Source organism: Cucumis melo, chromosome 8 (assembly GCF_025177605.1).
Source record: "Cucumis melo cultivar AY chromosome 8, USDA_Cmelo_AY_1.0, whole genome shotgun sequence".
NCBI classification, from domain to species: domain Eukaryota; kingdom Viridiplantae; phylum Streptophyta; class Magnoliopsida; order Cucurbitales; family Cucurbitaceae; genus Cucumis; species Cucumis melo.
Window position 1 is genome coordinate 17,769,238 of NC_066864.1, and position 26,373 is coordinate 17,795,610.

The 26,373-nt window shown below is 33.2% G+C and overlaps 1 protein-coding gene and 1 long non-coding RNA gene across 3 annotated transcripts; one reads left to right on the forward strand and one right to left on the reverse strand.

The window, feature by feature from the left end:
* The first annotated feature begins 2,992 nt into the window (after positions 1-2,992).
* On the forward strand, positions 2,993-3,720 carry LOC107990578 (uncharacterized). The gene is made up of 3 exons (XR_001762243.2): positions 2,993-3,200; positions 3,289-3,531; positions 3,633-3,720. It is a non-coding gene; the product is annotated as an uncharacterized LOC107990578 (long non-coding RNA).
* A 2,151-nt stretch (positions 3,721-5,871) lies between these two features.
* LOC103486172 (uncharacterized) lies at positions 5,872-10,773 on the reverse strand. 2 transcript variants are annotated; one of them, XM_017044101.2, is made up of 10 exons: positions 10,562-10,773; positions 10,407-10,475; positions 10,030-10,097; positions 8,322-9,542; positions 7,939-8,230; positions 7,581-7,784; positions 7,255-7,428; positions 6,752-6,949; positions 6,558-6,671; positions 5,872-6,420 (listed from the first exon to the last, which is right to left on the reverse strand). In XM_017044101.2, the coding sequence occupies exons 4-10, from the start codon at positions 9,392-9,394 to the stop codon at positions 6,094-6,096; spliced, it is 2,382 nt and encodes a 793-aa protein (XP_016899590.1). In that variant the 5' UTR covers positions 9,395-9,542; positions 10,030-10,097; positions 10,407-10,475; positions 10,562-10,773; the 3' UTR covers positions 5,872-6,093. The 2 variants fall into 2 exon arrangements, with proteins under 2 accessions (XP_016899590.1, XP_008442265.1); XM_008444043.3 differs by lacking the exon at positions 10,030-10,097.
* Between the last annotated feature and the right edge of the window lie 15,600 nt (positions 10,774-26,373).

The following is a 26,373-nucleotide window of genomic DNA, read 5'->3' on the forward strand; positions in this document are numbered from 1 at the left end:
GGTTCCAAATCTAAAAAAAAAAATCAAAATTTGGCTACACGATCGTTTAGATTTGGGGTTCCAAATATAAAAGAAAATTCAAAATTTGGTATACGATCGTTTAGATTTGGCTACACGATCGTTTAGATTTGGCTACCAAATCTAAACGATTTTTTTTTTTCAAAATCTTGTATAAACGATTTTTTTCAGTTTTCTTTATACAAGATCTTTTAATTTTTGTTACTCTAATTTAAATCTCTAACCAATTTTTTCAAGATTCTTTATACACCATCTACGTAAAAAAGAAAAGAAGAAGACGATTTTTTTAATATTCTTTATACACAATCTTTTAGTTTTTAGATACTCTAATTTAAATGTCTAACCAATTTTTCCAAGATTCTTTATACACCATATGTTTAAAAAAAAAAAGAAGAAAGACAATACAATGAAAAAAAAAAGAAACAGGAATAAAAAGAAATAGATTTGGTTACCCAAATCTAAAAAAATAGAAAGATGAATAAATGCATGAGTACAGAGGAAGAAAACGATAAAAAATCGCAGAGAAGAGAAAATGATGGAATGACAAATCTGGAATATTTAAAAAATTGCTAAATTTATGGGCTTTGTTACACGGGTCGTAAATATTTAAGTGGTTTGTTATATTTAGGAAAGTTTACCTTAAACTAAACTATTAATTAATTCTCCAATTAATTAATTTCTAAACTAAATATCGTATATTTAATTTAATCCAAATTTGAATCATATTCAAATATAAATTTCTCTCACAACCTATTATTTCAATATGTATCATATACGCATTAAATTTTAACCTATAGCTTTAATATGAATCTAATTCAAATTAATATTTAAATATTTTATTCTCTCATAAATTAATTTCGAATCATATCTAAAATTATATTTATATATTAAAGTTTAATTAAAATATAAATCTTATATCATAATGTATCACCATCCATTATATTAATTCTCAAAGTAAATTTGAACATTTCAAATTACAACCAATACAGATAAATCTCATTACCCTTTACGAGCTAGGAAGGGGACCTAATGGACCTATATATTAGAAGCTACAACGATATGAGATTAATTGGCTAAATTCATTAACCACATTAATCAATATTCGTTAACTGTGTGTACACTCCACCAAAAGACTCACAACTGAACTCTTTTCACTGTAAATATATTTTTGTGTTCACGGATATAAATCAATACCAGTAAGTTAGTCATTCGCAAGTGTTCGTAACACTAGTTGGGTAAATTACCATTTTACCCCTAGGTTACTTCTAGTCCTTAAATACTAGTGCTCCTATAATGAACAACCTGTTTATGGTTCAACGATAGAGAGGTTTGGGAGAACATTTAAGAGAACGCTTATTTACTTACCCTAAAGTCGGGAATGAGTAAATTTCATCTTGTGTGATTATATTCTCAGCTCCCTACTCAGTCTTATCCCTAAGTAAGCGTATTGAGTCAGCAATCTAGTCACTCTTACCCGTAGAAATCAAAGGACAATACGTCGCAAACATGAGTTCATAGTACATACAGGATTAAGACAAAGCTACCTAGGTCATCCTATAAAATAGGAACCTAACTAGTTAATGAAGTTACATCTAATGGTTACTATTTTTTGGTCTAGTCTTATGCAAACTCATTGCATAGGATACCCTCACTCGCATGTCACCTACACGAATGCGTTGGAACATTGTGTTTGTATCAAATACAAAGTGAATCGTATCCATAGTCTGTTTTATTATGGTGTATATGTCTTTGTAAGATTTAGATAAATTATAGTTTTTATAAGCTCTAGGTGTTATGATTGTGTAAACCTTAGTTGGATATCTTTTTTGGTTATGATGTTCAGGTTTATTTGGTAAATCGGTTATTTCAGGGTTATACTTCTTGTATGTCTATAGATTGTCTAGGTTTCGATGTGTTGTGTTGCATGTAGGTATTCATATGTAATATTAGCATGTTTATCAGGTTCAAGAATTCAGCAAAGTCAATAGGTATCATTAGAGGAGGGCGGTATCAATCAACTTCAAGTCGTCTTCCGGGCTAAGCTAGCAGGTAGTTTGGGAGGGGGTGTGGCAACTTTCCTTTGCATGTTTGGTAGAAAGAGAGAGGGAAAATGCTTCAACGATTAACTTTAATTGCGTGAGAGAGGAAATTCAAAAATTTTGGAATAAGTTTTTTTTCATTTGGAAATTTTTTAATGACACAAAAAATTTGTCGTTAAGTAACGACGTGAAATTTGTGTCAAGCAAAATTAAATTGTATCAATAAAATTGCATCAAAAAATAATCCGTATTTTTATTTTCAACAACACATTTTATGTAAACCCAGAATCTTAAAAAAAATTAAATCCTTTGAAGTGATTGGAAGTTTAAGTGTTAAAGGGACTTAAGGATAAAAAGTGTCATAAAAAGTGTGTCATGATTATTGAAAAAGAAGGAAATTTTGGCTAACTGTCAAAGGTTGAAGTGCTAGGCATCTAGAGATTATTTTGATGGTGCATTAGGTGGCCAAGGGAAGGAAAATAACCTTTAAAGATGTTAGTAGGCATTTTGGACATGTCTGACGGCTAAGGCTTTTTAGTTAGGCATTAAGCAGGAAAAACCTCTAAATGGATATCATGGGCAGCTAAGGTATGCTTCACTAAGTGAGGAAGGTTGTCAAGGTATTCAAGGTATTTATGGGCTAGACAAGAAGGTTGGCAGCATAAAGTTGGGCTAAAAGCATTGTATGTGAGAAAGGCTTGAAGGTTAGCAAGGGTTTGACACAAGGCATTTTGGCATGTTGTTGAGCATTGGGCATTTTGGTTAGGTAAGATGATAAAGAGATGGAGTTGTTGAGATACTTTACAAGTGTCCTTGCATACTTAATTTAGATTTTGGCAAGTAGGTGGTGTCAATAAAGGCTCATGTAGGATCCATTATAAATAGGTCACTTCAGATGGACATTGCTCCCAAACCACTAATGTGTTTTAGCTGAAATTACTCTTAAAAGATCACCAATTGAGTCTATTTTGTAGGCTAGGGCTTCTGGACAATTTAGAGCAAGGGATGATTGTCTTCAGTTTTCAGGTGAATGTGAAGGGATGAAGAAAGTGAAGAAGGTCAGTTTTCAGGTGAATGTGAGCAAGATGTACTTCCAGAAGGCTACAAAGCTCATCCTTTAGAATAGGAAGCTGAAATTTTGAGGTAAGCAATTTAAGATGTTTCTAAGCAACTTTATAGAAGAAAAAATTCTCAAATAAGTTGTGGGTTGTGTTTCTGGACAAAAAATTAGTTTCTGGGCAAGGTGGAGGCTGGCTGAGTGATGAACTTCGGTAGGCGAGATGGGCATGCATGATAGAACTAGTGGAGGTTAGTGATGCGTTATGGCATATGTTGGACGCACAACCTACACGCAAGGAAGGCAACGTGCATGGGGGCTATGCGTGACGCCAGGGGCGTAGCATGCCTGTGCATGAGGTTAGCGCGCGCGCCAAGGCCCTGCCATCCAGCCATGCGCGCCAGATAGTGTCATAAGGTATTTTTTACAGTTTTTTGTGGTTTTTAGAAATATTAAGTACACTTTTGATATTTTCATGGTCATAAGAAATAAAATGGATTACTTTACCATTATTTCAGGTTAAAAAGAGATCGAGAAAATTTATATACCAATGACTTGAGCTTGTATTAGTGAGTGAAAATAAATTTATTAAAGTGATTTCAAACATGTTCTTAAGCTATTGTTCATGAATGATTTACCTTAAATGTTTAAGCTATTTTAAGAATGATTTTCAAGCATGCTATTGTTTAAAGTATTCATTCAAGAATATTGTTTATTGAGGAATGTTTAAGGTTTACAGAAAAATGAGTTGATTGAGTATTATGAGATTTAAAGGCTCTTTATTCAAAAAGGTGTTTTTGAGGAAGTTTAAGGTTATGGTTTTATAAATGTTTTTCTCGAAACCAAGATGTCTCAAAATTTTCCTTAACGGGCCAGGATTAAGGGGTGCCATTGAATTGAGGTAAGGACATATATCTCCAGGATTGGAGCTAAGGACGTCTATCTCCCAAGAACAGGGATTGAGGATGCCCATCTCTAAGGTTTGGAGTTGGTATCGAGTAATCTCTACCACCTCCCAAGAGTAGATACTTGGGTTTCAAGCAGGAAAAACAAGGATTTATGTTACTGTTTCCTAAATACTTTGAAGTTCAAGCTTTCATGTTATTGTTTATCGTTTAAAGTTTCAAAGGATTTATGAACTATTGTTCAGAAAAGTTTATGAAAAGTTATCTAGAAAAACTATCACTCACTAGGCTCATTTAGTTCACACTCTTCAAAATGTTTTCCCACTTTCCAAGTAGAGATCGTGTCCTCAGAGCTTGGATCGCTGCTATCTGTCTGAGGAAGGATTTATCGTATATGTTTTGATGTTTGTACTTATGTTTAGTTGGTCTTTCTGTGGTATCCGACTTAGGTTTTGTAAAAGTTGGCTTTCGGTTATGTAAATAAAAGTCATGTTTGTATAAACTTATTTAAAGTTTGTTTAATGAAAAGGGTTTTACTCAATTGTGTTTAAATTTATGTGTTAGCTTCCATTGTTATCTACTGTTTAAGGGTTTAAGTTAAGGATCAGCTGGTGTCGTTCTTGAAGTGGACGGCATCGGTTGATTTCACGCCACATGTCAGGCCAAGCAAAGAGGTGCTCGAGGAGGGGTGTGACATTTTATCTCATCCCACCACTTTTTACTTGATTAAAAATGACATTAAAACCTATTTTCTATTAGTGAGGGTTAATTTTCATAAATATAACAAAACACTAGAATATTTACGACCCGTGTAACAAAATCAAAAAGTTCATGTAGTCGGTAGAAATTTTTCATAAATTTCAGGTTTACCCTTGATATTGCGAACGATTCGTCATTTCTCTTTCTTCTTCTTTGCGATTTATTCATCTTCTCTTCCAAAAATTTTCAGCTCTTCAAGATTTTCTTTCTTCTATTTTTATTCATCTTCTTTTTCTTTCTTTCTTTCTTCATCTTCTCTTTCTTTCTTACAGCTCTTCTTCTAGAATATCAAGATCGTTTAAATATCACTTTGAATTGATCTAAATGATCACTTACCTAGTCAACACGATCATTTGATTTTGAAGCATTTTCCCTATCGTTAAAAAGAATTACACGGTCGTGTATCATATCCTACATGATCGCATATCATGATAGTTTAGAAGAAGAATTACACAAAACATTTTTCTCATCGTTAAAAAGAACTACACAATCGCATATCATTTCCTACACAATCGCGTATCATTTCTTTCACGATCGCATGTCATGATCGTTTAGAAGAAAAATTACATGTCCGCATGTGACCGATTAATCGCGTTTTGATTGAGACATTTTTAGTATTCCTCTCTTTAGGCTTGTGAATTTTTTTTGTTTTCAAAATTATTCTATACAATGTAGATATTTTTTCCGCTTGTTATATTTTTTTAAAAAACTCTATTTTATTAATGTTATAGAACAAGAAAATGATTTAATCTTCGACTAAAAATCGTCTCTCAAAACTGTTTGGTAACTTTCCAAGAGATTCTTTTATGGCCAAAGTACTTTTCTAGAAATCTAAAATATTTGATAACAAAAATCATTTTTAAATAATCGAACTGATTTGAACCTTTTTTTTCTTTTTATAAAGAATGGCTCTAAAGTCAACTATCCAAAAAGTGATTTGAACAAAAACCACCATAGAATAACTTCATGGAAATTTAACACATAAAAGTACTTTCTACAAATACAGATATACTAAACTTATCATCTTACGACCACAATCACACATAAGAAAATGAAAATGTAACTAAATATACAAACATTTTAATTAGAACTATTTATATAAAGGTGTTCATGATTTATATATAAGAACAAAACTCAAATCCAATTTACAAGAAAATTCGGTTGAGATACCCGATACTTTCTATGATAATCTAGATCGGCTAACACTTCCCCCTATTTTATTTCTATATATCTCATTCAAATTCGAATCTTTCATAAAAGAAACAATGTATATATGCTGTAGATAAAATACATACTAAAATCATTTGAGCATTCGTCATACCGACCATACTTCTCGTAGGAGTTTGTACCTCATGTTGAGCGTTGTACCGCCATTACCAAGAGAATTGTATGTCAAAGACAAAGTTGATGTTGATTTATCGACAATTGACAATAGAGGAGAATCCAGTTCCTCGAGTTCTTCATCGCTCGTATATCCCTTCCTCTGAATGGTAGAGATGTTTCTTTCCAAATGGGATTTTCCTCCAGCCTCGGCAACTTTTTCTGCCACGTCCGATGTTGAAGGAGAAATATAAAAAACTGGAGCAGCTATGTAGGGGAAGTTCCTCCCCGAGTAACCCGACACTCTCTGTTCGCCAATACTCTGTTTGGACAAAAATATGATGACAAGTTCACAGTAATGATAACAAGAATCAAAACCCAACAGCTCAAAACTATCTAGACGTTTTGTGGTTCAGATATCCTAGCATAAAGTTATGGAACGTGAAAAATTTGTTTTACCTCAGCATTAAGAGACTCCAAGACGGTTCCTGGAACGGGATCGGGGCAGAACTCATCAGGAGTGAAGTTACAAAGTATTCTTGTAATCAGCGGAAGACTAATCAAAGGGCAGACCTATGGATCACAAAACAAATGGTCAAATAAGTAAATTAATAATGTCAAAGAAATGGTAAGCGTTAAAGGTTGAAACAGACCTCCTTTCTGATTGAACGATCCGTAAGCATATCTTTTGGAAGCATCAAGAGATCACTCAACGAATTAAGTAGAGGAAATGAATGGGGTCTTCCATCCCCATCAGGTTTAATGTCATCGTCACTGCCATGTTGATCTACCGAAGAGTCGTCAGCATCAATGCCAACCATGTCAGTTAACCATCTAGACCAATTTCCAACCTGCACCAGATGCAGCGCACCTCAATTTAGCATCTACTAGTGATCACTTACTTCAAGATTCTTGATCAGCCATGCGCAGAAAACTAATCCTTTAGCTTCTTGAACAGAAATCCAAATCATTGGATTATCTCATTAGTTCTATTGGAGAGGAGAAATTAAACATTTCAATCGTAAACTCGATACCAAAAGGCCCAGCATTTGGATACTCGATGCTTGAAGACCAAACATGATTGTTTACATATCTATCACCTGATACAATCCTAAATATCTAAATTATAAGATGTCGTGGGGAGAATTATACTTACAGAATTTTTTAGCTGTGCACCGGATCCAAAGCTCAAATCTCCAGCAGGTATAGGAAGAACCTTGGCATCAACAATAGGATCTGAGACAGGATCAGTTGGAATCTCATGGGAAGACTCACGAAGAATAGCATTAAACATTGCCACATCTAACCTCGAAACACACTGTTCCATAACCTGATCCAAGGTTGGAAATGAATTAATCTTCCAACTTTAGTGGCTGGAATTGAAATATATTTTAAAGTGGAATCATATTCTGAAGTCCCACATAAAAGGAAAACTGCTAAGTAACAATATTGTTCTACTTTTCTTTATTGAATACTCCTTACCATTCTTGCTAGAACAGGAAGACAGCCACACTCATGACCACTTGCTCGGACAGGACAGAGTCGTTGAAAAGCATCCTGGAAAGTACTTCTCCAAAGGTTAACTGAATAGTTCCCTTGCTGCTGATCACCCAAGGCAGGTCCCATTAACCGTTCCCTGATTTTGTTTCTGGATGGATCTCGAGGTTGCATATTCGGAGTTAACGACTGAAAATATAGAATTACGAGGATCAAAGAGATGAGCATAAACTAATCTGTAAAATAGAAATTCAATCACCGAGGGAAAAGGAAATTAAGATATTAACTATCAAGTTTAATATTACCAAGATTATAGTAAATAAACTAAAACAGATTACAATACCTGCCACCAAACAGACTCAACAATCCGAGAAAAGATCCAGAATTCAACTTTTTCTAATGCGGCCATAAAAGTTCCCGTCTCTTGCCAATCCTCTACAGATTGCATGTATGAATTTACTTGTTTATTGCCATAACTATTCCTCCATTGAACGGCTGTTGGCTTCCAACCATTTTTCTGACTACTGTTGTTGGCATCAACAAAAATTTTCAATGGGTTTGAGCTACGAAGGCTGCCAAATGTTTGAGATGTTATCTCCCTCATCACAATAGTATTTGATAGCCAGAAAGTTAACCTAAGAGAGCCAAAGAAATATTATTTGTTAACATTCACCCCTCAACAGCACTTAATACCAATTAACTGCGATAGTGTAATAGCAAATATACCTCGGAACATCACTCCCGCATGATTTAGCAATTAAAACTAGCCCCGATACAATGTTCTTTGCAACTGTGGCTCGCTTGTCTTGAGACCAATGTTTGCAAGCATAAATGTAAATTCTAGACAAGCGTCGAGCAGGTGTATGCACTTTATGCACTGAGCTCCCATGCTCTGGTACTACTGAATAAAGAGACATTTCAAGAGCCGCAACAACTCTCAACTCTTCTTCAAGTTTATCAATTCTATTTTCCATTTCTTCAATTTTTTGTTCAGAAACAGCCTGATTGTCATGGTCACCATTAGTATCGGCACCGTTTCTAATGCTGAGAACGCCATTTAATGCCTCATCCAAGACTTCAATATCTTTTACCTCATCAACAATCTGGTAATCAGTTCCTTCAGAAGACTCTGATGAAGGTTTAGGCACAATTTTTGCACTCCTAGAATTGCTTTTGGAAGACTTCTTGTTTTTAACTCTTGGTGGGTCTCTATCTGAATTTGATGTTTTCTTTGGAGTACAAGATAATTCCTCGGATGGTGATTTATTCACTCCATGATCAAACTGTTCACTCGAATTCTGAAGAGAGCAATCTGAACTGTTATCCTCTAAAATATTTTCAGGAAAATTTGAAGCCCTTTCTACTTTCTCTTCCTTCATTGTCAACGAATCACTTTTTGATGAATTTGAATCTGTCATGGTCTCTGAGTCTGAAATTTCTTCCTTCCTGTGATTTACATCTTTCTCCAATGCAGTACATTTATTATCCACAACATTCTCATTCCCCCTTTCAGCAATCACATTGGCTTCAGAATCTTGATGTTTCTCCGGCTCAAACTTGTTGGCATCAGCAACATGATCTATAACCAAGTTTTGATGAACATCGGAGGGTTTCATGTTTGTGTTTGACTCGCTAACTAAACTGTTCGACTTCATATGAGATCCCTTTGGTATGGATTCTTTAGCCTCCACGGTTTTGTTATTATTCTCTTGATGTGATCTGCGTTCTTTCCTCTCTGCTCTAGGAGTTCGTTTACTCTGGTTCTTAACAGGAGTTTTTCTCTTGTCCATCTCTTTCATTTTTAAGAGATTCAAACTTCCAACAATTACAAATAGGAAGAAGGTTAACGATGATCAAACGTATTGTAGATGGTTCAGTATATGGTTCCAACAAGCCTTCAGGAGATAAATCCTCAGAGCGATTCTTGGTGTTAAACTATCTTAAAACCTGCAATTAAAATAAAAATCAATGAGCAACAGTAATACGTAGCCACAGGATAGTAAATTGGAAAACGAAGCCATGCTAGCAACATGATTGAAGCATCAACATTGAACTATTATTTCCCATACAAATCAAATAGCAATGATAATTAAAAATTTATGAACCAAAAAAAAAAAAAAAAAAGACCCCTCTTATGAAACTGTAGAAAGAAAACGGCAAACAACTACAAGGTCATCTTTAGATTTTTGAATCTGGAAAATTCAAATTGAAACAAAATGCTGAATTCTGACTCGGCTCCTTCGAAAATTGAAAGCAATAGATGAGCAGTCGCTCATCGTAATGTACTAAATCCATCATAATCTCAAAGTCAGAAACAGCAGCCAACTTCAATCAAGGATTACAGCAATCAAACATTCAATCACCATCCTCTTCAAATTAATTCAAAAGGTACAAAGAAATTCAGAATATTACAGCTATAGAAGGAATTCCATACTCTGTATCCTCAAACTAATTGGAAAACATAATTGCAAGGATCTAACAACTCCCAAACCTGGTCTCTCGCTACACCGACAAGAACAAAAAAACAAAACAGAGTTAAAGAGAAAAAGAGATTTCCAAATATTTTAACAAATAATCATCTCACATTGCATAACAGAAACGCTAGATTCAAGAAACGGAACGTAAAAAAGGTTAAAAGAAGAAAGCATCCATAGTTCCAAAGCGAAGTCGAAGGTCATTAGAAACAAAAGAAGAGGAAGTTGGAAACCAAATCTAGAGAGCAGTAAAAGATAAACCCAAAGAAAAAGAAAAAGAGGGAATAAAGCTGGGAAAGAAAAAGCAAAGCAAAAGAAGCAAATGAGATCTAAGCACCAGAACAAAAACAGAATCGGACGCAGCAGGAGCAGCAGCAGTACAGCATCTGAATTCCCTTGCAATGTCCTGAGTCAAAAAGGGAAACACAGAAAAGTGAGAAAAAAGAAGTAATGGCATCAACAATGGAAGAAAAAAAGAGAAAAGAAAGTGACCAGAGAATCAGGAGGAGGAAGAAACGGGGATTCCGAGAAAGGAAGAAGGAAGAAGAGAGAAGGAGGAAACATTCATCTCGGGATTGTTCAGAAATCGAAAGGTTAAGGCGTTTCTTGGAAGCATGTGGGAGTGAGTGATGATGATGAGAGAAGCAATGGAAGGTTTTAAAAATGGCTGCCAGAGCCATTGTTGTCGTTCTAATCAGTAATGAGTGGTTTTTTCTTTCTTTCTTTTTTTTTCTTTTTTTTTTTTTCGGTTGGGAGTTTGTCGGTGATCGGAAGTCACCGGAATTTGCCGGTTGCTCTACGCGTTGTCGGGAAGTATTACGGGAATACCACAACCATTCGCCATAGTTTCTTGTCGTATTTACCAAATTGTCATTTTCATGACCAATTTATTTATATATATATGTATATATATATATATATATATATAAGAAATTATAAGAATATTAATAACTAAAGATATTTAACTTAATAAAATATTTTGCCAAACCAGTTAAATAGTTTAACTCAATTGGCAACTACAACAATAGTGTATATTAAAAAAGATACGATAAAAAGATCATATCAATATCCTAAGATTTCTATCATTTATCGTCCATAACAACAAATAGATAATTTGAAAATATTTTCTGTTTTTTTGTTATAATAAAAAGTAATAACACTTTTCTATACTTTTATTAACCACACAAATAATGTTCAAAAATTAGGATTCAACAATTAAAGTTAAGAATTATTTTATAAGTTTATCATAATTAAAAATATTATTAGGAATTTTTGAGAAAGTCTTATATCAACAAAAACATAGCATAGGTACTATCATACATGTACGAGTCTCTCTCTCTCTCTCTCTCTCTCTCTCTCTCTCTCTCTCTCTCTCTCTCTCTCTCTCTCTCTCTCTCTCTCTCTCTCTCTCTCTCTCTCTCTCTCTCTCTCTCTCTCTCTCTCTCTGTGTGAAAAAAGTTGAAATAAGAGAGTTTAATTACTATTTTGGTATTTGTTTGAATTTAGTTGAATTTAAGATATTCTATAGTTTAAAATTTTGAATCTAATCTAATTTTTTAGACTAAATTAAACTCATAAATCTTTTTAAAAATTGAATTTAGTCCTAAACCACTTTTCTTTTTAAAACTTTTATGAATGCAGTCATTCAAATAGAAAATATTTGTGTACTATTGTATAAAATAAAGTGTCACATATTAAATGTCGTAATAGTAACCACAATTTGTCATGCTTAATTGAATAATGTGGACCACATTGAAATTTTAAAACTATCCATCTAAATTCAAACTAAGTTCAAATTATAGGAGCTATAGACTAAATTTATAATTTAGCTTAAACTTATAAATCACGTAACAAATCTAGAAAATGAGGTTTACATTAGGAGTGCAAACGATTCTATTTGTAATATGATCCAAACAATTTAACTCATTCTCATTAATTTTAAGTTTTTGATTTAAGAGAAAACTACTAATAACAACTTAACTATTCAAATAATAGATTTATAAAATACTAGAAACTGACTTCTAAAAACATCCCCTCAAGCATAGGCTTGAAAAGATAGAAGTTTGTTTTTAAGACACGGTCAATTAAAGGTGACTGGTTTTGTTGACATATCAGTAAGTCGTTGTGTTGTTGAGATGCAGTGTTATTCAATATCTTTCCTTACAACTCATTCTCTCATGAAATGGAAGTCAACTCCACATATTTTGTTCGACCAAGAAAAACAAGGTTTTAAGCAAGTTGAATAACCGAGTCATTATCATAAAGAAGAACAAGAGCTGAAGATGAGAAGATACGATGATCTTTAAGCAGTTGTCTTAACTAGGAAATTTCAGCAGTTGTTGTAGCAAGTGCTCGATACTCTATTCCGATTGAACTTCGTGATACTATTGTCTGTTTCTTTGCTGCCCAAGAAATGGGATTGAATCTCAAGTATACAATGAAAACATTGGTGGAATGTCTGCCTTGTTGGTCTCCAGCCCAATCAAAATCCGATTATGCAATGAGAGAGAATGGTTGCGAAGACTTTGTGAAAAAAAGTCCTTAACTTAAAGTACCAGCAAAATATTGTAGCACTCTTAGCTTTTTTATTCAATTAAGTTTAATGTTGAGGGATTATGCGTAATGTGAGATAATTTGCAGGCAGCAAATGCCATGTATGACTTACTAAAAGTAAGATAACGTAGTGCTTCAACTATTGCTCTAAAGGATTGAGCATCATCAAGAGAGCATTGCACATTTGAGATCTCACTATATTGGACTGTAAAGTGATAGAACTATTGCACGATTTTGCCTCATTCATTCCATATCTAATGAGACTATCTTTGATGTATTTTGTTTGAGTAACAAGAATTTCTAGATCAAGTAATCTCTAAACCAAGAAAGTATTTTAAGGTACTCAAGTCAGTCATCTTAAAACAAGCTTGCAACTATGATATCAACTCAGTTATGTAATAAGAATTGCTTCCAGTGATGACTATTTCATCTACATACAGTAAAAGATAAGTAACCATGTCGTTTTGTACTTTGATGCAGAGGGAAGAGTCAGCATTTAAAGCTATAAAGTTGAGAGTAAGTAAATTGGAGGTGAAGCATTCAAACCATGCTCTTGGTGCTTCTTTGAGGTCATATAAGGATTTTATGAGTTCACATACACGTTGGGGCTTTGAAGGGTCAATGAATCCTTATGGTTGTTGGCTATAGACTTCCTCATATAGTTGGTCGTGCAAAATAACGTATTCTTGACACCTAGTCATCTCGATTCCTTTTTGAATTGAGAGGCTAATGACAGTTGGCTTCTTCACAACTGGACTAAAAGTTTCATCATAGCCGATTCCCTCTTCTTGGTGATAACCCTTTGGCAACTAATCTTGCTTTACAACTAACTATAAAGTCATCTAGATGTCTCTTGATTCATTATACCCTTTTACAGCCAATACATTTTCTCGTAGGTAAAGGAACAAATGTCCAAGTACCTTGCTTTACTAAAGCTTCAAACTTTTCGGCCATCACTTTCTACCATACAAGAAATTTGGAGGCTTTTGCGAAAGATGTTGGCTCAAAATCATTTCAGTTTGTGAACATGGCTACAAAGATTTTTTGTTTTCTTGGAAATACCATATTTACCTCTTGTCTGCATTGGATGAGAGTTTTGGGTGTATTAGTAAATTGTATATTGATAGATTTCAAGACTATATTAAGAATAGGATCACTAGGGTGGTCTAACTGATTGTGTCAAATAATAAAAGTAGACATTCTTGTTCTAGAGAATTGGAAGACGAATGATTGAAAGTTGAAAGGAAAGTATCTTCGATTTGGAAATAAGTCTTTTAGAATATGACACCGTGTAATATGATTAAGAAAGTTTTAATTCATTCTCGTTAATTTTAAGCTTTTGATTTATAAAGATATAAATAAGTAACAACTAAGAGAAAACTGCTAACAACAACTTAACTATTCGAATAATAGATTGAAAAAAATACTAAAAAACTAACTTCTAATAACACTATTCATTTAATGTAACGCCCCAAAAATTTAGATAATTTTGGAGTCAGTTATCTTAATTTTGTTTATCTAGATTTAATTTATTGGGCGTTATTTTGAATCCATTTAATGAGAATTATTTGATTTAAGTGGGAATTAAAATTAATTAAATATTTCTTGGATGAATATTTAATTAATTAGAGGTTTTGACACGTGGTGTTTGTTGAGTTTTTATTAAATGGTAGGTTAAGAGGATTAAGTAAAGTTGTGGATTTTAGTGTTGTTGAAGTTGAATTTAATTAAATAATTATGGACGTTATTTAATTAAACCGTAGGGTGGAAAGTTTGTTGGAGATTTGATAATTATATGTATACGTGGAAATATATATATAATTATTATGTTAAAGGAAAAGATAATTATATTTGTTGAAATATAATTATTTAAGGAAAAGATAGTTGTATTTTGGAGAAAGGATATTTATTAAAGGAGAAAAAGTAAAATAATTATATTTTGGGAAAATATAATTATTTGTAAAAGGATAATTATTTTGGAGAAAGATAAATAATAATTAATTATTGTGGAAGATAATTAATAATTATTTTGGAGAAAGATAAATAATAATTAATTATTGTGGAAGATAATTAATAATTATTTTTGGAGAAAGATAAATAATAATTACTTATTGTGGAAGATAATTAATTATTTTGGAAGAAGAGTAAATAATAATTAATTATTGTGGAAGATAATTAATTATTTTGGAAGAAAGGTAAATAATAATTAATTATTGTGGATGATAATTAATTATTCTGCAGAAAGATAAATATTGATTCTGGAGTAAAGTTGTTATGGTTGGGTTAAGATAATGCATGTTGGAAGTTATAAGTGATTTATTAGAAAAGATTTGATTGATTAAATTAATTGAGGACTTAAGTTAATTTGAGATTTTGGAGGGAAAAGTTAGTTTTGGTGGAATTGTAATTAATTGAGTATATATATATGAATATATATATTTAATTAATAATTTGGAAAAGTGTAGTTAATTATATTATGGAATATAATTATATTTATTTGGAAAAGAAAATAATTCATGAAGAGAGAGATGATTGATTTTGATTGGACGAAAAAGATATATATCTATAAGAGAGAATAATGGTTTAAATAAATATATATTTATTGTAGATTTTGGTGAGAGAAAAATAATAATAATAAAGAAGTATTATTATTATTACTAATGGTTATAAATGCCTAAGATTAAGGCATTGATTTAGGAAAGATAATGGGAATAAAGATATATGTATATTTTTTTTGGTATTATATATATATATATATCCTAAAAGGAAAAGGAAAAGGAAATAATAATAATAATCATTATTATTGTTATTATTTGGGTCTATAAATAGCATTGGAATGCTTAAGATGGAATTAAAGGAAAAAGAAAAAGGTTCTCTATCTTCTTTTCTACGATAACCCTCTGCTGTCGCCGCCTCAGTTAAAGTTAAGATTGGTCTCTTTGGAAGCTTGAGGATTTAAAGTGATGAATTAAGAGGATTTTTCGACCTCCATTTGAGTAACCTTGGTAAGCAAATAAAATTAAATTAATATTTTATTAATTTAATTTTGGATCTATTTGAAGTTTCTTTAAAGGTTCAATTGGCTAAACTTTTTAAGATCTAAATCTTGGATTTTTCCCAATCAAGGTTGAATTGGTTTCAACCCCAATTTTTAGAAAGTTAATTAATTTGGGAGAATTTTTGGATGTTAGCCAATTGCTAATTTCATTAATTAAAATACTAAGTTTTCCTTTTATGATTAGGATCAAGTTAATTGGAGAATTTTACTGTCAACTAGGGAGTACCTTTGTTTGGCTAAAATCTCCAGGTAAGAGATTCTCCTACTAGACCTTCGAACTGAATTCAAGAGACCGCATGTAATTATGATTATGCATTGATGGTAGCTAAAATGCATAATTTGATGATAATGATTATACTGAGATTATGATGATAGTTGATGTTGATGATGATGACTGAGATTATTATGTTGATGATTGATGATGATGACTGATGTTATGTTAATGACCGGTAGTATGTTGTTGATGACTGTTGATGATTGTTAATGCATGATATATTAATCACATGATTAAGGACGTTAAGATTAATACTCATGCCATGTTATGATGTTATGATACATGCTATGGATAGGGTGTTCTGTTAACTTTGTCTATTAGAGTCGTACCTGCATGGGTGTCCTTCGGGATCACCACCTATTTAGGACTGTGTGGTCCGACGGGACGCCAGTCTAGCATGGATATAGATATGATTCGAGTGATTCGACGGGGTCCTCGCATCCCGATTGTCTTAGTGTTACCCCCGGGTTCACTATAGACCAGCATGTCCTAGGTGCTCCCTCGGGACACCGAAGACCAGATTTTCGTTCCTACGGGAGCGCATGTTGCACGTGTTCGGGAACGTGCCAGAGATTGGGTACCATTTTCAGGACTCTAATGGGAAGTTAACAGACACCTAGCGGGACTAGTAGTAGGTCCCTTACTGAGTATATGTTTATACTCACTCTTTCTATGTTTAACATTTCAGGCGAAGGTAAAGGTAGAGGAAAGCTGGCGAGCGACAGAGAAGGATCCGTGACATGCCATATGGGGACTCAATTTTGCTTCCGCGTTTATGTTTCAGTGTTTTAATATTCCGTTTTTAATGAAAAATTTATTCTTCCCTCGTTTCAAAAAGTGTCTCTTGTCATTGTTCCTTTTAGTAACGACTTCAGCTTAGTATAAAGAGTTGGGTCGTTACATTTAATTTAGAGACTTTTCAAATTTCAAATTAAAATCAGAATGAAAATAGTGAGGTAAAAATTTGAAAAGATGCAGTGATCCAAATTTATCATTTAGGTCATTATCAAACCATTGTATTTTTTCAATTTTTTATATTATATTCTAAAGAATTTTCATTCCAATAATATAACTTTTGAAACATTTACGAAAGCCGAATAGATATTAACATTTTAAATAGATAGATACACTTTAAATACCACTGTGACTCTTTTTTACTAAAGTTTTCTTTTATATAATTTAATGTGTAAATTATGGATTGTAAAGGTTAAAATAAGGCTAAAATTATACCATCTTTCTTGGTATGCATATGTGTGTCTGTATATATATTTTGTGGAATATTCTAATTTTACAATCCTTTTAAAATATTAGGTTAACTTTATTGTGTTATATTTTCAAAATATTTGAATCATCTTCTCGGTTAACTCAAAAACAAATAAAAAGTCAATATCCCATCATTTCAATTTAACTTGATAAGATTTGAAACTCATATTTATAGTTTATTTTGACGTTTAAAAGTCATAAGATAGAATATTATTTTAATCGACAAAAATGGTTAAATATTTATAAATATAGTAAAATTTATCTTTTATAGGTGATGAACTTAGTTAGACATCGTATCACTAACTTGATAGATGTCTATTAGTGATGGATTTGTTGATATCCCTACATACACGCCATGATAGTTCAGTTAGGTAGTCGAGGTGTGGTGAGAAATAAAATAATATGTTATTTTTATTTAACATCGAGACATTATTAGAAAAACTTGTTTCTTACAAAATTACAAAATTCTCTTACTTATGTTTTTCTAGCAAAGTCATTCATGAGTGTTTTATGGTTTTTTGACCAATTCTAGTGCAACTCCTATCTAGTATTAGATTGTTTTATTATGGAGGTGATGTGGCAATATTAAGAATTATTTGCACTCTGAGCAGAGTCATAAAATGTCTTAAAGAGAGTATATTTTGTGACTCAACCTTCATCTAACAAGTTTTTTTTCTTGCAATTAGGTGTTTTGTCCAGGCGATCAATTCATTAAGCAACCAAGTTCCAAGTGTTTATGTTCTAAGCGTCCAAAATTCAGACCACTAACTATTAATTCACTGCATTGTCAAGTTTTATGTATATGATCGAGATAGTGAGACTGCATGGAGTGCCTGTATCTATCGTTTCTGATAGAGATGCTCTTTCACATCAGAAAGGACTTCAGCTTGCATTGGGCACGAGGCTAGATTTCAGTACAGCCTTTCATCCTCAGATTGATGGTCAAACAAAGAGGTTGAACCAGATTTTGGAAGATATGGTGCAAGCTTGTGTGCTAGAGTTTTCAAGGAGTTGGGACTTTCATTTCCACTTGATGGAGTTCGCCTATAATAACAGTTACCTGGCTACCATTGGCATGGCACCGTTTGAGGCTTTGTATGGTAGGTGCTGTAGATCTCCTGTATGTTGGGGTGTGGTTGGTGAGCAGAGAATGTTAGGCCCTAAGTTAGTTCAGACTACTAATGCAGCCATACAAAAGATTAGAGCTCGTATGTTAACAACATAGAGCAGACAGAAGAGTTATGCCGATGAACGACGTAGGGATCTCAAGTTTGATGTGGGAGACATGGTGTTTCTGAAGGTAGCACCTATGAAGGGTGTTTTGAGATACAAGAAGAAGGGGAAGCTTTCTGCATTTTGTAGGACCATTTGAGATACTTGAGCGGATTGACCCCATAGCTTACCATTTAGCATTGCCTTCGACTTTTTCTACAGTTCACGATGTATTCCATGTCTCTATGCTGAGGAAGTACGTCACAGACCCGCAAATTAAGAAGAACTTGAGCTATGAGGAGCAACCCGTTGATATTTTGGCAAGGAGGTTAAGGTACTTCGTAGTAGAGGGATTGCACTGGTCAAGGTTCTTTGGCAAAATCACGGAGTTGAAGAGGCCACATGGGAGAGAGAGGATGACATGAGAGCTCAGTACCCCGAGCTGTTCGAGGATTAGAACTTTTGAGGACGAAAGTTTCTCAAAGAAGGGAAGATTGTAACGCTCCAAAGTAAGTAATTTCAAGTTTAAGTATTCTAAGTTTAATTTTGAAAATTTTGAAATTTTGGGTGTTATTTGGTTAATTGGTTGATTTATTTGATTCATAAAGATTGGATTTTATTAGATATCAGGAAAATATCTAATTGTTGTAGTGTTTGAAGTTTATGAATTAATTGGTTGTATTTGAGAAAATTTGATTAATTATATATTTGATTGTATAATTAATTAAAATTTAAAGGTAAAATAATTATATTACGTGAATAATATAATTAGGTAGGGATATTTATTTTTGAAAGATAAAGATGATTGGTTTGGAGAGAGTGGGAAATTTGAGTTTAAAGAGTAGATTTTGTGGGTTTTTAATTGGAAAGAGAGAAATAAAGGTAATAGAAATATTATTATTTAATAGGGCACGGGGGCACGGGGAGTTATGCACTTTATTCCTTCCGTAAAAAAAACCCTAATTTGGAGAAAACAAGAACCCGCCACCGCCGCCTCCATCGCGTCGCCTTCATAGCCCCGTCGTCTTCGTGGAACATCAGCCATCGCCTGCCCTCCGTCGAGTCGTTAAAGCCGTCTAGTCTCCTCCGTCGTCATAGTTTTCACTTGTCAGCCGCGTCGTTAGCCAACCGTTCTGCAAGTCGCGAACGTGAAGTTACAATTCACGCATCACGTACGTCGTCGCTTCGTCAACCGCACTCTTCTCCGCGTCTCCTTCGCCGTTCGCCGCGTCGCTCTGCCCAGCAGCCGTCAACGAGCCTCATCGGTCATTGATCATCGACCAAGTCGACCATCCGAGTGCTGCCAAGCTTCGTTTGTCAGTCGTCAATTTCGCACTCGTCCGAGCCATCTCCGCCCGAGCTGACTGTCTACAACAAGCGTGTTGTCGAGCCGTCTAAGTGAGCCGCACGTCATACGTTTGCTTGAAGTCGAGCCATCCCTAGTCGCCCGAGCCACCCCTTCGTGAACCAAGTCGAGCCGCACGCAACTTCAGCCAAACCGCCTACCCGAGCCGTTTTTTCCTTCCAGCCGAGCCGCCCAGCCTTCTAGCCGAGCCGCCTAGTTGTTTCTCCTTAGCCAAGCCATTTTTTAGCCACTTAATTGTCGTTTGGTAATGTTCTTATTCTCTGTTTCTTGTTCTCTGTTTTCTGTTTCTTTTTTTCTAGAACAAGAAATAGTAATGCGTTTGATAACTGTTTCTATTTCTTGTTTCTTGAAAAAAAAATAGAAATAAAAAATGTGTTTGATAACTGCTTCTTGTTTACTGATTTTCTTCTAGATTTATTTTTTATTTTTCACATCTACTTCAATTAAACATTAAACAAAAATATAGGTCTATCCATCGAACATAAAAAAATAAAATTATCAAAAGTTTATTCATTTAATACGAAGAAGTATCAATGCACGAATAAAAATAATAACATAAACATAAAATTGTATTTATCCTTCAAATGTCACTACATGAAATTAGACTTTTTCCGAAGTCAAAAAAGACGTCGGGAATAAGAGGTTCTCCCGACGCATTAAGTAAGACGTCAGGAGAAAAAGCTATTCTCGACGCATAAAGTAAGACGTCGGGAATAAGAGGTTTTCTCGAACGCACAATTCATGCGTCAGGCACAAGACGTCGAAAAATAAGGGGTATTCTTGACGCCGTAAGTAATGCGTCGGAAAAAGCCTCACGTGGAAAATAAGGGGTATTCCCAAGGCCTAGGTTTTCCCGACGCCGTAAGTGTGCGTCGGGAAAGGCCTAGGTTTTCTCGACGCCGTAAGCAGTGCGTCGGGAAAAGCCTCACGTGAGAAATAAGGGGTATTGCCAAGGTCTAGGTTTTTCCGATGCCGTAAGTGTGCGTCGGAAAAGGCAAGTAGTGCGTCGGGAAAGGTCTAGGTTTTTCCGACGCCGTATGTAGTGCGTCAGGAGATCCCCTGATTATTTATTTCGTTTCTGTTTTACACAGAACTGAAAACAAAAGGGAAAGGGTTTGGAGAAGAGAGAAAAATTTGTCGTTGTCCGTAGCTCGCCGTCGTCCCTTCCATCGTCATTGTCGTCCGTCGCCACGACTGCAACTTCAGCTTCAGCCTTCTTCCATCCGTAGCTCGCCGCCAACCTTCTCTTTCCTATCTTTCAAGTTCTTCTCTCTCCATTCTCACTTTTTTAGGATCCCGTTTGTCACCCTGTAGCTAAGTCAGTCAATGACTTTCAAAACAAATATATCTTAAATGAATTTTTTTTATTGAAACAACTTTCATTGAATGAATATGTGTGCGTCTGTGCATCATAGGGTTGGCCTAACATTGGACAAACAAGAAAAATCTCAAGTTTAACCAACCTTTTCAAGTGCTTTTCTCGAGCTTTCAGTATAGTGTCGGCAAAACGGTTCCTTAACAAAGCTGCACGGTAAAGCCTGTCAAGGGAGGCTTTCACGACGCAGTACATGGTGTCGGGAAAGCAGACGAGGCTTTCCCGATGTCGTGGATTACATCGAGAAAGACGGCGTCGGGAGAGGCTTTCTCGACGCGTGACCAACACAGCGTCGGGAAAGCCTATTCCGACTCACTTCCCCTGACGTTTGTCCCGACGCCGAGGACTGCATCGGGTGATCCTTTTCCGACGTATTTTTCACTTTCCCCGACGTTTTTTGACGTCGGGAAAATCCCGATTTCTTGTAGTGTGTTGTCAAATTTGATTGGCGATATCATCTCTCACTCAGACCATTTCTCTTAAATGATGTCAACTCACTTCTTAATCCATCAATTTCAACAACCTCATCGTTATTTCATGACATCTAGAATTTAATATTAATTTTAAAATAAGTTATTATGTCTTCAATATTCAAAATTGAAAGAAACAAAACAAAATTTAACATAACTCTACTATCTATGATGCTTTAGAGAAAAACCCACAACGAAAACCCAGATTCACACAAAGAGGAAGACGAAAACTATGGATCCGAATAAGAGGAACAAACAGGCAAAAACTATGGATTCGACGAAGAGGAACAGTCCAGTGAAGAGGAAGAGTTCGGGTTGTCGAGGAAGACGATGAAAGGTGAAGAGGAAGACGGTGTGTAGAGGAAAATGATGAGTGAAAGGGGAAGAGAATAATTTTTTGGCGAAGACGATGGATATAAGAGGAAAAGGATACCAATAAAAATAATTAAGAAAAAGAAAAAAGAAACAAATAAAAATAATTGAGAAAAATGAAAAGGAAACCAATAAAAATAATTGAAAAAAAGGAAAATGAACCAATAAAAATAATTGAGGAAAAGGAAAAGAAAACCAATAAAAATAATTGAGAAACAGGAAAATGAAACCAATAAAAATAATTGAGAAAAAGGAAAAGAAAAGAAATAAAAATAATTGAGAAAAATGAAAAGAAAACCAATAAAAATAATTGAGAAAAAGGAAAAGGAAACCAATAAAAATAATTGAGAAAAAGAAAAAAATCAATAAAAATAATTGAGAAAAATGAAAGGAAACAAATAAAAATAATTGAGAAAAAGAAAAGGAAACAAATAAAAATAAATTGAGAAAAAGCAAACCAACAGAAGTAATTGAGAAACGGAACAGAAGAAACTACTTTTTTTTGTTCCCAATAATTCCTTATAAAATGAGAAACGTTTCTACTTTTTTTGAGAACGAGAACAAGGAACGTTATTAAACACATCTGTTTCTTAAAAAATGAAAATAGAAACAGGAAACAGGGAACAAGAACGTTACCAAACGGGCCCTTAGCTTATTCTTTGGCTTTTTCACTTATTTTGGTAAGTTTTGATTGGGTTTTTGGCATACCCATCAAAGACTATTTTTGGACCCTAATTGAATTAATTTTGGATTATTTAATTAGACTTTATTCGAAAGTTTGAGTTGTGGGTTTTTTCCAACCAAGGATAAGTCGGGTTCTACCTCAACTTTGGGTAAGTTGAAGTAACTAGATTTTTGGATCTTGATTTAACTGCAATTGAGTTATTTACGTAGTATTTTACCTTTGCTGTTTAGGATTTTCCCTTGGGAGGTTTGACCGTGGGTATTAGGAAAATCTCAATTTTAACTAATCTCTAGGTAAAAGATTCTACCACTAGACTCCCGAACTAAATTTAAGAGACCGCATGTACTTATGGTTATGCATTAGTGATAGTTAAAATATGTAATTGGATGCTATTGATAATGACTACCATTATATGGGTGTTTGATGGTGATAGTTGTTAACATGTTTATTGCTGCTAGTATACTGATGATGACGATTGTGTTATGTCTTTGATGACAATGTTTGATTTAAAATGACATGATCGATAATTATGTCATGCTTCTGATAATGTATGCTATGTTACATGCTATGGTTAGGATGTGCTGTTAACTTTAACTATTAGAGTTGTTTTATGACTGTGTAGTCCGACGGGATCACCGGTCTAGTATGACATAGACATAGACATGATTATGAGTGATTCGACGGGGTCACTCACAGTTCGATCGTCTTAGTGTTTTCTTCAGGTACACTAAAGACCAGTTGTCCTAGGTGTTTCTTTGGGTTTACCGAAGACCAGATATGTTCCCACAGGATCACGTATTGCACGTGTTCGAGAACATGTCAGTTTAGGGGTACCACTTTACAGGACTCTAATAGGAAGTTAACAGGCACCTAGCGGGACTAGTAGTGGGTCCTTAACTGAGTATATTTTTATATTCACTTTTCTTGTTTAATTTTTTCTTCAGGCAGAGGTAGAGGTAAAGACATAGAGAAGCTGACGAATGACAAAAAGTGACCGTGGTGAGCCATAGGGACTTTTTTGCTTCCGCTTTATGACATTGATTAGATGCACTTTTTATTTTATTTTATTTTATTTATTTTTTTCTTTCTTAAAACTAGATAGGGCTCGAGTTAGGATTTTATTTAATTTTATCTTTACGTACATTTGTTTATGATTTTTAGTGAGTATTTGAGATTTTGTTTTATTTTCTAATTTTAAATTTAAAAAATTTTAATTATATTTTAAATTAGTAATGACTTCGATTTAGTATAAGGAGTTGAGTCGTTAAGTTTCAACATTTTTCAATATAATTGGAGGGTAAAGGAAAGTAAAACTAGTTACTAATACACATGTATGTTACTTTAGCAATGTTTGATTTTGACAATTTAAAGTTAGTTATTGTGTTCTACTTGGATCAAGTCTTAAAGAAAGTGTAAATATAAGCCAAAAAAAAAAAAAAGAGAGAGAGAGAGAGAGAGTTTATATTCTTTGTGTGTTTTATACGTTGCCCTTCGCAGCCTTCACTTTTCTATTATTAGAGCCATGGTTGTTAAGTTAGATATATTTTAATAAATATAATAACACATTTCAATTATTTTTAATAAAATTGGGAATCCATTAATACTTGTTATTGAAGAAAAGTTCATTATTAAACATATAACATATAAATGCACTTTCTATTATAAATCTAGCTACTATTTAATAATCTTAACCTAATCTCAATTTTGGAATGGGTCTATCAAATCATTATCAACTACTACTACTATACATACCTTAATTCTCATTTATGTTATTAGGGTACATTTCATACATACATAATACATAACATTCATTTATGATTTATTTGGTATGTTGAAATAATATAAGGTGATCCAATTTTCGAGGACCTTGGGGATCATAAATACACAACATTATTAAAAAATGAATAAGATTAAATCATAAATTGAGTTTAAAATAAAAACCATTGAGCATACATCGTGGTTGATAAAATTTAAAAATGCATCCATTTAAATTTGGCTAATTTTAATATTGTTGACAAAATGCAATGTGAAATGAAATGTTTATTAAATAAACAAATATTGTCATACGTGGCTTTTTGTATGTGTTGGTCTATTGACCTACAACTTTGACCAAAATAAAGTCAATTTCAAATGGGGTTTTCAAAAATATAACCAACTTACCGAATATTTTACAATAATTTCGAAAACAAACAAAAGTTCACAAGTTCCTTAAAAAAAACATTAAAAATATTTTCGTCAACAAACATGATTTAATTATTTGAAAGATATTCTTTCAAGTTATTTGGTATATCATCGTTTAGATTTTGCTACTTAAATTTAAACGTTTTTTTTTTAAGATTTTTGTAACGATCGTTTAGATTTTACTACCAAATTTAAACAATTTTTTTTCAAGATTCATTGGTACACGATCATTTATATTTAACGATCATGTACAACAATTTTTTTCAAGATTTTTATATTTGGTAAATAATCTTAAACCAAATTAACACTTTGAAAAAAAATAATACAAGATTTATGATTGATTGAAAAAAGCATGATTTCAAAAAAAATATAAAAGAAAATTGCAGAAGAAGAAGAGTAGAAAGACAATGAAAAGAAAAAGAAAATTGCAGAAGAAAGAAGATAGATAGAAAGAGCAAACCTAAAGTATTTAAAAAGAATGAACGACTTTCATCAGCTTCTTGATTTTTTTATATAGATCGTAAATATTTTAGTGTTTTGTTATATTTATGAAAATTAATCTTTTTAAATATAGTTGTATCAAGGTATTGATAAAATTTCAAATTCTATCGATATTGTTAATAGAGTAAAATCTAAAATCTTATAATATTTTATAAATGTTTTTATGGATCTTTCTATTGTAAAATGGTAATAACAATAATAAGTAATCTATTTTTTTTAAAAAAAAAAATGGTTAGGTTAAATTTTAAGATTGTTTAATTTGTGTACTTCAATATGTGTTGCAATTTTAGTTGTGTACTTGTGAAATTTCTAATTCCGTCCTTATTGTAATTAGAACACCAGTTTGTATTTCTTTTTAATTAATTCTAAGTTAAGTATAAATTAGAACACAAACAAAAGTATGATTCAATTGCCGATTAAGCACTGGTTACTGAAATTATTCTTGATTTGGAGACGATTAACAACTTCATTAAATTAAAAATAAAAAAAATTATATATGAGAATGGTGATATATTTTTTTTATTAAAAAAATATCTATTTTCAAATATAAAAAATAAATCAAAACATTTATAAACTGTAACAAAATTTCAGATATTATCTCTAATAGACATAATTTTGTCTTTTATACTCATTTTCTTATTAAAAAAACATATAAACAATACAATTATTCTTTATTGTTGTGTGTTTTTTTTTTTAAGGAATAAGAATGTAATAGCAACAACAGACTACAACCCCTCATCGAAAAAAGAGGAGAAAACAGCGGGAATATCCCTCTGCCCCCAAAAAAAACCCATGCTCTAGTCTCCTAACGACGAGGAAGGCCCACTAGCTACTATCCAAAAAAGCAAACAAAAAATCAGAAACAACCAACCTAGCTAGCGAGTGCGCAACCAAATTACAAATTCTTGGACCTTTAGAAAAATGGACAACTTCAAAAGCAAAAGCGAGAGATAGCACATTATCAGATAAAGTTTTGATTTCAAAGAGATCACCA

What these genes read in the sequence shown, in the direction of transcription:
- LOC103486172 (XM_008444043.3), bottom strand. Translation starts at nt 9,394, where the DNA reads ATGAAAGAGATGGACAAGAGAAAAACTCCTGTTAAGAACCAGAGTAAA. An exon ending in TGCGGGAGTGATGTTCCGAG is followed by an intron (nt 8,231 to 8,321) that starts GTATATTTGCTA and finishes TGGCTCTCTTAG; the next exon opens with GTTAACTTTCTGGCTATCAA. An exon ending in TGGAGTCTCTTAATGCTGAG is followed by an intron (nt 6,421 to 6,557) that starts GTAAAACAAATT and finishes TTGTCCAAACAG; the next exon opens with AGTATTGGCGAACAGAGAGT.